This window comes from Strongylocentrotus purpuratus, unplaced genomic scaffold (assembly GCF_000002235.5).
Source record: "Strongylocentrotus purpuratus isolate Spur 01 unplaced genomic scaffold, Spur_5.0 spur5_contig_854, whole genome shotgun sequence".
NCBI lineage: Eukaryota > Metazoa > Echinodermata > Echinoidea > Camarodonta > Strongylocentrotidae > Strongylocentrotus > Strongylocentrotus purpuratus.
In genome coordinates, this window is record NW_022145562.1 from 555474 (window position 1) to 567863 (window position 12390).

Here is a 12390-nt window from a genome sequence, read left to right on the forward strand (position 1 = left end):
CCGAGACAGAAGCGCTCATCGGAGATCGAATTTCACCGCATTTCACACTAAATCCCTAGATCCCATGCTTCACCAGTCTCTTGACGTCCGTCCCGCGCGTGGCTCGACTCAGAGCAGGAATCTAGCGGAAAAATCTAGGATTTAGTAGGTTAGGTGCGTCATTCATCACCGAGTCCAACCCTAGCAATGATGTGACAGCACTTTCTTTTCTAGATTTGTCCATACTGTGTAGCAATATGAGATAATTATTTAAATGGGGTTTAATCGTTTATTTATAGGCAGTGCGTGAAAATGAAGTTTGATTGTTGCACAAATTTGTGAATGACAAGGCAATAACCTCCATCTCCACACCCCCTTTCTCTCTCTCTCTCTCTCTCTCTCTCTCTCTCTCTCTCTCTCTCTCATTTTAGTGTTTTCATTAATTATAGAGTATCACTCTCACTCTCTTTTACATTTTTTTTCTTTTTCTGTTGAGTCATTATCTGTTATTGTTGTACATATGTCATTATTGAACAAACCCTTTAGCTCAAATGAATGAAATTGTTTCTTTTATTATCTATGTTCTATGAAAAATTAAATAGATTCTGTAAGATATTTATAGTTATGACTTTACACCAATTCTTCTTATCAAAGTTAACTTGAATCTAATGATTATTATATATTGGTTAAGAATGCCCAACTCTATATATATTATAGATACAGAGCAATGAATCACAAGATAGTCAGTGAAAACAGAACAGAACTGAAGCACTTCTGTGCTCCTGTGCATATCCGCAAAATGTATATATAGGCTGCCCTCATTACCTTAAACTAATTCTGCTTTCTGCATCCACTCCCTCATTTGCCTACGATCTAAAATAATGAAGTCAACTCCATATCCCTCTCATCAGTACACTCAAGCTACGAAAAGAAGTCAAATTTGTTCAAAACTCTGTCAAATCAGACATTAATTCAATCAGACCTTAGCTCAAGGGTGGGAAAAGATAAAAACAGACCTTGACGGACGGCCTTCTCCCTGCCGTAAGCTAGCCATTTTTGGGGCGGCTCGCTGAAAAGATTAATGATATTTCATTTCCGGTGCTGCTGACAGAAGTTTGGGATAAGAGATCATATTTGAGGTGGTTTAGGTGTTTCAAAAAAGTTTTGGGTAAACCAGAGAATATTTGAGCTACCTACATGTAGCTTGCAATTTTGGTCTATAATAGTCCCTTAGTATTCACAAATCAAACAGTCGCCAACGATAATCAATTGTGTGCAAAATAACATGAGAATGATCATATCAAAAAGCAGTTAACAATGTGTCATATTCATTTTTATGCAATAGCCCTCTCTGCACTATATACATGTACATGCACTCAATATCCCAAAGAAGTTAGTTTCATTTCCTGATTTCTCCCCAACATTAGGACTGTCTAGTTCTAAAGTAGAATAGTTACATGTATAGCAGAATACATGAATTAGTCAAATGTAGGACCAGTATACCAGTACGAGATGGCAAACAACTAAACAAATAAGTATAACAAAATTTCATAACACTATGTTATAAGGTATCATAAAAGATTACCTATAGAACAAAACCAACAAGATTATATTCAAATAAGTGCCTAAAAGTAAAGGAAGGGAATACATTAAAAAACAATGCAAAGAAAGCAATCTGCCAAATGCTTCCCCTTTGAAAAAAAATTAAAATCCCAGGCAAAATGCTGTCATATTCAAAAGTTTTTTTACCCATCATATTTTTCTATTCTTATAAATGCAATGCATATCCATGTTCGTGTATTTCTATTTTAAAATATCATTTTACTCTTTCTGACACTGACATTGTCACTTAAAAGTCAAACAACATATTTGTCATTAACTAGTATATTACCCAAGAAACAGTGAACTGATGGGATAATCAACTTATTTACAATCCCAACTTTTGTACTGAAATTAACAACCAACAAGTGCTTACCTTAATCAAAGCACCCAGAAGTCCACCGCCTAATGAGAGAAAGCTAGCCACACTAATAGTTGTCTGGAGTAGAATAAATCCAATTCCCCTTCTTGGCAAGACTCATTAAGAAATTGAGTAAATGCCGCCTGGCTGGCAGAGTTTGGTTCGTAGCGGGAGAGAAATCTAATCTGTATTAAATGAGTGTTTACTGGTGAGCACTGAGAGTGTGAAGCCCTCACAGTTACATGTGCTACACAGATGCACTGGTACAGATGGAAAGTGCAGTCTGTGGTGCCGCTGTGAAGTGCGAGATAGAGAGAGAGAGAGAGAGAGAGGAGGGTGTAAGGGAATGACACTATTATAGGAAGTGAAGAAAGACGGACAGGGAGGGGGAGAAAAAAAGGAGAGGGGGAGAGGGCAAGCTGGAGAAGGAGATGACAGGAGCAAGAGAGAGAGAGAGAGAGAGAGAGATAGAGAGAAAGGGGGAGTGGATTGAGGGTACAACAAGTGAGGGAGAGATAAAATTGAATTGAGTATTAAGCCAAGGATGGATGAAAAATTAGGGTCGAAGGGGGGGGGGGGGGATACAAAAATTAATGAAAAGATCAGTGGTATGTGCTTTTTATTCCCTCTACCTGATGATGTCCGGATCTATCCCCGATTGAGATCATTAAGTAATCAAATCAATTTTTAAAAATCAACAATATTCAACATTTCAAAAACCTTGAAGTTGTAGATGTTCATGGACATTGTACGGTCCCTGATATGTTACAGTTTAAGAGGATGTCAATGTGTAGCTGATGAATGATTGCTATGTTTGTCTAAGCCTTCCTATAACTCATTGCAACACATCCTAAAGACAGATCCCCATTTAAAGCAACCAATAAATCTCTCAATATGTCATACTACTTTTTAATGGTGTTGCCAATATGTAAGACATGTATTTAGAGTTAGGGGCTCGTGTAAATATGTGAAAGGGCCCTCAGTATCTCACACACTCATTGATGGCATGTATGATTTTAAAATTTATAGGCACTGATATAAAAACTTAGAAACTCATACGATTGCATCAAATTTCCTCAAATTTTCAGGTTTTCTCCTATTCATCTCAGGACTTCATGTACATTTGTTTGGTTTCTTGTGACAACTTAAGACCAGCAAACAAAAAAGTTATTAAAAAAAATAAATCCCCAAACATACATATAGACTAACATAACTGCCCGCCCCACCCCCCCCCCCCCACTCAGTGAACGGAGGGATACCATGCGTGTTACCAAAATGTCCGGTAAATGGGTACTTTTCATGCACCAAAGTCCGGCTCGTAGTACGTACACAAAAAAGACTTTACACACCGGACTTAGGGGGTGTTTTCAAAAGGAGTGAACACGCATATGCGTACCCTAAATAACACTGAATGGGGGGGGGGGCAGGCATAACTGCATGATGGAGGACCTACTATGACGAAATTTATTGTGGTTTTTGTATATTCCTGCTAAATGTGGCATTCATAATAAACTTGAACCATCTTGGTATCCTGGATAAACTCAGTGAGCTGATCTAATTTTTATTCCGGTCAGTTACTAGAATTCTCTTGAAACAGATGTCAATCAGCTGGCAGTCAGTCTTTTCTTCTACCAAACTTTCTATCTTTCAACCACAATTTTTTGGTGTTGCAAATCCAATTAAAAAAAGTGGTTTGTGGTGGTGCACTTTTAGACTTTTGTGGTTAAATGTCCTCATTTCCCTTCCTGTATTAGATATCACATTTCAAATTAATTCTGTAAATGGAGTATTTCATTTGTTGCCCCCTACGCAATACAAGATTTGTGTGATAACTCCATAGCTGTACAAAAACCAGAACATTAACTTTTCTTGTGTGAAGATCATTTAGTGAAACATTGTACTGGGGGGGGGGGGGGGGGGGGTATCTATGAATTGTTACATTTAAAGGCCCACTGCACTACTTGTAGCTACTTGCGCCCTCTATATAACAAACAATGCCAAATCGGTGACCATTGGTCCCCCATGATCCTCTTTTTCTTATGTTAACTGAGAGCTGAGTTGATGAGATAACCACCTGTCCAGTGACCTTGCAGGGCGATTTAATCCCTCCTGTAAACTATGGCAGATAAGCTTTAAGAACTATATGTATTTAAAGAATAAAATTATCAATAACAAACATCAATATTCAGGATTTTCAATATTCATGATGTATTGTTTGCAGGGAATCAGACAGGCACTAACTGAATTTTTAGGGATTTGATTTAAAGCCTCTCTGGTTCTCAGAAGCAACCCCACCTATCTCCCCCATGCTAGACCAATCAATGCATTTTAATATTTAAACTTAAAGCCCCTTCTCACCCTTTTGAATGCTCATGTTTTATATTTCTTTGTCATTCATTTATTCAGGAAAGGAAACTGTCTCACTAAAGATGCCAAGTCAGCGCTCAAGTAAGTCATTAGCAAAGACATTTTTGTAACAATACTAAATTTCTGTATCAGTTACGTGTTTCCTGCAAAAGAATACTGCCATTTCATTTTCATAATTTGTTGTTTAACACAAGACAACATTGGAACGAAAATGCAGGACAAATTTTGGAGAAAATATTATATCTATTATACTGTGATTATTAAGACACTTTAAAGTGATTTACGAAAACAATATTCGTATTATATTCATTCTTGGGAACCTATAAAAACACGCTATGCTTTCCAGTAGGTTCCAGTTTTATTTCATAATTTTGAACTTACTATGTCAACTATGTTCTTTATTGTGCACTAAACGATTGATATGAAATGGAATAAATTTGAAGAATAAAAAAATAAAAACTTACAGAGTCCTTTCTCTTTATGAAACATTCTTAAACATGCAGAATGATATTTTTTTTGTATTGTGTGCCTCTTAATTAATTCACTGGACTATGAGTCATATTGTTGAAGGTTTACTTAAAAGGAGATTTGAGGAACCTGTATGGATTGCATGAATCCGTCATAATTGCCCATTTGGCATTACCTTACAGGTCGATCTAGATTCTCTTTGGTCTTACCTGCAGTATTTCAGATATTCATAAGCATCGTACCATTGATCTGTTCGTGAACAAGGTTCAACCAAGACAAAGATCCTTCCTCAAGTGACTCATCCTGGACAACAGGGACCCATTTCACAAAACCTGTCATCAGTGACAAATGACAGTTTTTGTCATAAGCTACAGAAATCCTTGCTTCTGATTGGTTATCAGCAGATTTGTCACTGATCATTGTCGTTGTAAAAAGGCTTTGTGAAACGGGTCCCTGGACAATCCTACTCTTTTCCCAAACCTTCATAAAGACTAAATTTTGATCTGTTTGTGTTGATTGAAGGTTGTTGGTTGGTTGGTTGGTTGGTAGTTTAGGGCTGCCTGCCTCTGAACATGAGTCCATCCAAGACACAGGTCCTTCTTCTGTTCATCCTAAACACCAGGACAGTCCTCTACTACTACACTCTTCCAGTTCATACCAATAGTGTTTAAACCTTCATAAAGACTCTACTTTTGATCTGTTTGTGTTGATTGTAGGTTGTTGGTTGGTAGTTCAGAGCTACCTGCCTCTGAACAAGAGTCTAACCAAGACACAGGTCCTCCTTCTGTTCATCCTGAACACCAGAACAGTCCTATACTCTTCCAGTTCATACCAAAAGTGTTAAAACCTTCATAAAAACTCTACTATTGATTTATTTGTTTGAATTGTAGATTGTTGGTTGGTAGTTCAGGGCTGCCTGCCTCTGAACACGAGTCCAATCAAGAAACCGTCCTTCTTCTGTTCATCCTGAACACTTTGACAGTCCTAGACTCCTAATCTCCTATTTCAGTTCATACCAAAAATTTTAAAACCTTCATAAAGAATATATTTTTAATCTGTTTCCGTTGATTGTAGGTTGTTGGTTGGTAATTCAGAGATGCCTGCCTCTGAACAAGAGTCCAACCAAGACACAGGTCCCACTTCAAGTCATCCTGGACAACAGGACAGTCCTAGACTCCTACACTCTTCCAGTTCATACCAAAAGTGTTAAAACCTTCATAAAGAATATATTTCTCATCTGTTTCTGTTCATTGTAGGTTGTTGGTTGGTAATTCAGAGATGCCTGCCTCTGAACAAGAGTCCAACCAGGACACAGGTCCCTCTTCAAGTCATCCTGGACAACAGGACAGTCCTTCATTTACTCAGTTCTTACCCAAGATGCTTCAGACAACCATTACCAACTTCATCAACAGGTAACTCAAGGTCCATTCAGACACGAGGCAATGAACACATGGTCTCTTCCGAGCCAGAATGGTATTAACTCTGTTTTAAAATAAATGAGTTGACACCAGTTGGCTCCAAACAGACAACATTCACAAGTATTTGCAGCCTAGTTGAATGAGATAGAGCATACTTGAGCTTCACATATCTTTATCCTATAACACACTGATCAAGGAGAATATATGGGTTGTTCATTGATTACATGTATATGCAGAGCTTGTATTTTTAACTCATGGATAATGCTTATTGCTATTCATTGTTGCACTCAGTTTTGCTGCAGTGATCTCTTGAGGTGGTTTAACATCAAGCCAAGTCTGAATGGGACTTTATTATCATTTTCTCCTTCTTTTTGTCCATTTCGGGTATCCTGTGTTATCACTCTCTCCCCTCTCTCTCTCTCTCTCTCTCTCTCTCTCCCCTCCCCCTCTTTCTCTCTTTCTCTCGCTCTCCTTATTTTTCTCCTTCTTCCTGTTTGTCTCTTGTTCATTATCTGATTCGTTATTGTTTCATCTTAAAGCAGTTTGAAAGAACTTGCAGTACTACCCTATCATATTTCCCTATAAATGTTTTACCCATCATTGCCAGATTCTTCAATTTAGGGTAATGAATCATAGCAGATCTCAAATCACTTTTGCAAACTTTATCAGGGTTCCTTCAGTATGTGCTATTGCTCCTTTTGGACCATCTTCTTTCATCTCACTATCTTTTTACAAATTTTCTTTCTTTCTTTCTTCCCAGATTAAAAGACCTGAGCAAGCATTCCTTGTGTCTTCATGAATCCAGCTGTCTATACTACTCCTTAGAGGTATGGTATAATAGTTGATTGCCATCAGAGGGTCTGGTTAGACCTATGGTTCCAGAGATGATATGACTATAGGCCTGTTTTCATCAGCTCGAATTTGCCAAATAACCCGCTATTTTAACCATCCCGATCGCAAATTAACCACTTAATTTGCGTCTTCATCAGCCCGCAGTTCGAGAAAATATCCAGAGAAATCTTGGTTCCAAAATTTCCTGATATTTGGGAATTAGCAGGCTAATTTGCGCCCATCTGAGCTAGCTTGTGATGAGCGTATCGCTCTGGTGAAGACGCGATTTCGAGCTACAGGATAAAAGCCCAAGTCTGAAAATAGCTGGTTATTTGGCAAACTCGAGCTGATGAGGACAGGCCTATTGACTATTTTCATGAGAACACAGCCTCAAAGGATAATAATGGTCACCATAGTTAACAAGAAACTTGAATATAGGCAGAATTTATTTGGTTTATATCTGTCATCTTTTTGCCTAAATCTAGTGGTCTACTGAAAATCATTCTCTGGTACCATACACGCTAACAATTTTGAAAAAGTGATGAATTTGTGCTAGTATTAAACAAGTAATGATGACATCAACACACTGGACCTAAAACAATAGATACGTAAAATTTTATGACATCACAGGAAAAATGCACTTTTGTTTGTGATGTCATATGCCATGTACAGTTTCTGTGAATAGTAGTAATGTACATGGATAGTGCCGCCAGATGTTGCCCCTGATGGGAATTCAGTCATTTGCATGAGGCTCTGTGTAAATTGTATTTCCTCTCATGAGGTGCTATGGGCCAATCCCTTGCAGAGATTCTTCTAGCGACGGATGTAAAAAGAATTCTTGATTCAACGCATATTATTGAATAATGTGCAAGAATGTGTCACCCAAAAGCACATTTTGAGCACTTTTTATTGAATATGTGTAAATTGTTTCTTCTAAGGATTCATCCTCGCTCTCAGAGTGATAGCTCGTGCTCCCAGTGAACCTTTGACCACATCTAGGCATCACTATGTGGTCTTATATATTTTCTTTGCATTGTTTTCTATCATCCAGGCATTCTTGAGGAGGTTTTTCTTGGGTTATACGATCCAAGGCTTCATCAATGTCCTCAGAGCCTTATCGAGTGCCTTCAGCAACCCTGGAGAAATCCCCAGGGCGCTCTACCACAAGGACAACTTCTCTCTAGGTCTCTTCCTTGGCTTCTACTCAGGTCTGTTCAGGGTAAGTCCACCTATTTAGATCTCTGAAACCTGGGCCCTGTAACACAATGCATAGCAAGTGATCAAACAATTCATTTTTACAATCGATTGCCTTAGTCACTATGTCCAACAGATTGCAAAAATCAATTGTACAATCAATTACCAAGCTTTGTTTTACAGGGCTCTGAAGTGGGAACATGTTTCAAAGGGACAGTGCTCAAAGGCTCAAATGAGGAAAATCTATATGACCGAAGATCATTCAGCAATTTAGCATTTTCAGTCCAGTATTACTACTGTTGATCATACACAAACTATTTTGTCCATTCTTGGTAAATCTATCTTTATCTGATGGCAAGGTACAATGTATGTCATGGTCTTTCTACAACTACCATAGATCGACAGGACAATTGATTTGAAATTATCTTTTGTTAAGTGAAACATCCTTTTACTTGAAATGCTTTCTAATGCAGATCTTGCTGTGTGTTATCAACAATATAAATAGAGATTTTGATAGAATATAGTATATATGAAATGGGCAGGACTTGTCCAAAATATATCAATGATTCAAACCTTTAATCCAAAAATTTAAGGTGAAGTAAGTAAACCATTCTTCCACCCATTACTTTTGCCTTCTTGCACTTCAGTGTTTTAAATTGCTTCTTGTCTTGTTGATATTATAGAGCATCAGTTGTCTACTGCGTAGGCTACGGAACAAAGACAATCCCATCCATGGACTTCTAGCAGGTTTCATAGCTGGACTATCAGCCATGTTCTATAGAAGCAAGACCCTCTCGCTCTATCTCACATCTAAGGCTGCTGAGGTAAGCTGGATTTCCACTTCACTTTATGGTATTTACTTGGCTCAGAAATAGTATACAAATATACACTGTCTTGAGAGGTTCTGGTTTAAACTAAGGGCAATAGGTAACTCCAATAGTACTATTGGAGTCACTAAGGCCCATAGTTTTAACCAGTACCTAAAAAAGAAGGTAGGGTATATTTGTTTTATATCCTACATCAAAAATTTATATTCAAGCAGAATAACTCACTCAGTGAATAACTCACTGACTGTGGCTCAACGTGGATTGCACTGCGTGAGCACCTTAACACCAAATAGTCCTCTTTCAGAGCAAGCTTAAAATGGTTGAAATATTTCTGTTCACGTGATGACCTCTCAACCAATCAAAAACCAATAAATTGTTGATGCAGGATATTATTGAGAATAATTTCAGTCTCTAAATCTGTTAGTTCCAATTTTTTCACTTGATGGAAAAATTTAGAATTTGATACAAAACTTGTAAGATCTTAGGCACTGTCATCTGGAGCACTTGAACATAAATTTGTGTCTGCTAGATTCCTTAAAGGCTATGAACCTTTTATCCTAATTAACATGTAGAAAGTACTTTCACTTGTTTTTTATGCCTCCGCCACCGAAGGTGGTGCCGGAGGCATCATGTTTTCGGGTTGTCCGTCCGTACGTCCGTCCCGTTTGACCGTTATCACAATATCTCAAGAACCATTTAAGATTTAAACTTAAGACTCGGGAATAGTATTTATCACCATAGGAAGACGATCTGATTAGATTTTGGAGTACGTAGGTCAAAGGTCACAGGTCACAGAGGTCAACTTATGAAATTCCTTGTATTGAGTTTGTTAGCGCGATATCTCAAGAACCATTTGAGATTTAAACTTCAAACTTAAGGATAGTATGTATCACCATAGGAAGACGATCTGAGTAGATTTTGGAGCACGTATGTCAAAGGTCAAGGGTCACAGAGGTCAACTTATGAAATTCCATACATTGAGATTGTTATCATGATATCTCAAGAACCACTGGAGATTTAAACTTCAAACTTAGTGATAGTGTGTATCACTATAGGAAAACAATCTGATTACATTTTGGAGCACGTAGGTCAAAGGTCAAGGGTCATAGAGGTCAACTTATGAAATTCCATACATTGAGATTGTTATCATGATATCTCAAGAACCACTGGAGATGTAAAAACTTCAAACTAATAAGGATAGTATGTATCACCATAGGAAGACGATCTAATTAGATTTTGGAGCACGTAGGTCAAAGGTCAAGGGTCACAGAGGTCAACTTATGAAATTCCATACATTGAGATTGTTATCATAATATCTCAAGAACCACTGGAGATTTGAACTTCAAACTTAATGATAGTGTGTATCACCATAGGAAGACAATCTGATTAGATTTTGGAGCACGTAGGTCAAAGGTCAAGGGTCACAGAGGTCAACTTATGAAATTCCATACATTGAGATCGTTATCGCGATATCTCAAGAACCACTGGAGAATTTTCACTTCTAACTTAATGATAGTATGTATCACCATATCATAATATCTCAAGAACCACTGGAGATTTAAACTTCAAACTTAATGATAGTGTGTATCACCATAGGAAGACAATCTGATTAGATTTTGGAGCACGTAGGTCAAAGGTCAAGGGTCACAGAGGTCAACTTATGAAATTCCATACATTGAGATTGTTATCATGATATCTCAAGAACCACTGGAGATTTAAACTCCAAACTTGTTTAAATTGCTCTATGGCGGAGGCATCATTTTCGACTGCGCGCAGTCAAAATTCCATCTAGTTTCTTTCTTCTTTATATGCTGTATTGTCTATCAATCCTTATAATGATGCATTGTTAATATAATTGTTTTCTTCCAGAACGTCTTTTTCAAGCTTCAAGATTTGAAATACCTTCCCATCATTCCACACGGTGATGTCCTCCTCTATGCACTGACTACTTCCGTTGTCCTGCAGGCAGTGAGTATTCTTCTTGATAATAGTTGAAGTTAAAGCCCCACTGTACTACTTGTAGCTACTTGCTCCCTCTATATAGAAAACAATACCTAATCGGTGCATGTTGGTCCTCCGTGATCCTCTTTTTCTTATGTTAATTGAGAGCTGAGTTGATGAGATAGCCACCTTTCAGTGAGCACCCTGGGTGGTCTAATCCCTCCTAGCCAAACTAGTGAAGACGGTCTTTAAAAACCCTATCCAATGAAAAAATAACTTCATATCAATAAAAAGCTGAATAAATATATATAAAGGAATAACAAAGTATTTCCTTTTAGTAGTGCACAAAAGCAAATTGAAACATGACATCTGTTTCATTTTTCACTTACGACATGGTCTTTAACAGGTAAACCGTATGGTCCATATTTAACTTATTCTGTTAATAAACCTGACCCTGGATCTAAAGGAAAACTCAGACCTCAGACTAACCTCCTTTGTTAAAACTGAATAAAAGCTTAAGCCCAGTGTCTGTTTGAAATTTTTGGAAGAATGCAGGCCTGTGAGTCCGACAGAGTATATACATCTTTATAGTTAGTCCAACATTTGGTAGACTGTGTAAACATTTGTGAAAGTACCATTCTGTCACATCATTGAATATCCCATTTTTTACCACTAGTAGAGTTTTTCATGACCTTGTAATTTGAATGTTACATATCCATAGATAAGATGAAAATAAATAGTCATACATGTTTGCCCTCATGGTGACCATGTGGTGGGAATGCTCCCAGGGAGTGGAGATGGTGCACATTGTGTGTGTAAATGAATCTGATGGCAGGGTTAATTATACTATCTGTTTGGTGCTTAGAGACAATATTTCCTACAAGGAGCTGTGTAAATCCTGCCTTATCATTATATTTCTTCGATGTCATCTATATGTGTTCTATTCCTCTCAGGCCGTCTTTGAACCTCATCAGATCAGACCGGCTTATTGGAAGTTCCTTTGTGGTCTGACAGGGAACAAGTAAGAATTGATTTTTTTTCTTCTTTTTGCTTCTTCTTCCTCCTTCATTCTATGTAGCTACATACTCAATCTTAGCAAGTCCCATGGCCCCATAGCATACACAAAAGACAGTGATGACATTTTAAAGGCTATGTTCTGGCTGTGATTTATAACTCATTGTAGTACATATAGTATTCATTGGATTTTTCAGGTGTCATATGTACTCTTGACTTGTAAGGGTCTCCTGTCAGGCTATGTGAGTAAATCCAGTTTGCACAGGAGCCCTATATAACCTTTTTCCCTCCCCCCCCCCCCAAACCTCTTCCCACTTTAACTTTAAACCAACTCTTTTTGAGCTGGTTCTTTTGAAGTTTGGCACACCCTTCTCTATGTATCCAAACTCAG

General features: G+C 37.8%; 1 protein-coding gene across 2 annotated transcripts in view; it reads left to right on the plus strand.

Annotated features, from left to right (window-relative positions):
• The window catches only part of LOC115918967 (transmembrane protein 135-like), a 37217-nt gene that overhangs the window by 22074 nt on the left and 2753 nt on the right, over positions 1-12390 (plus strand). For both annotated transcript variants that reach the window (XM_030995877.1, XM_030995882.1), the window contains 7 exons: positions 4346-4387; positions 6031-6186; positions 6953-7019; positions 8075-8242; positions 8901-9041; positions 10914-11012; positions 11939-12006. In XM_030995877.1, coding sequence (XP_030851737.1) covers positions 4346-4387; positions 6031-6186; positions 6953-7019; positions 8075-8242; positions 8901-9041; positions 10914-11012; positions 11939-12006 — 741 coding nt within the window. The remainder of the gene's footprint in view (positions 1-4345; positions 4388-6030; positions 6187-6952; positions 7020-8074; positions 8243-8900; positions 9042-10913; positions 11013-11938; positions 12007-12390) is intronic.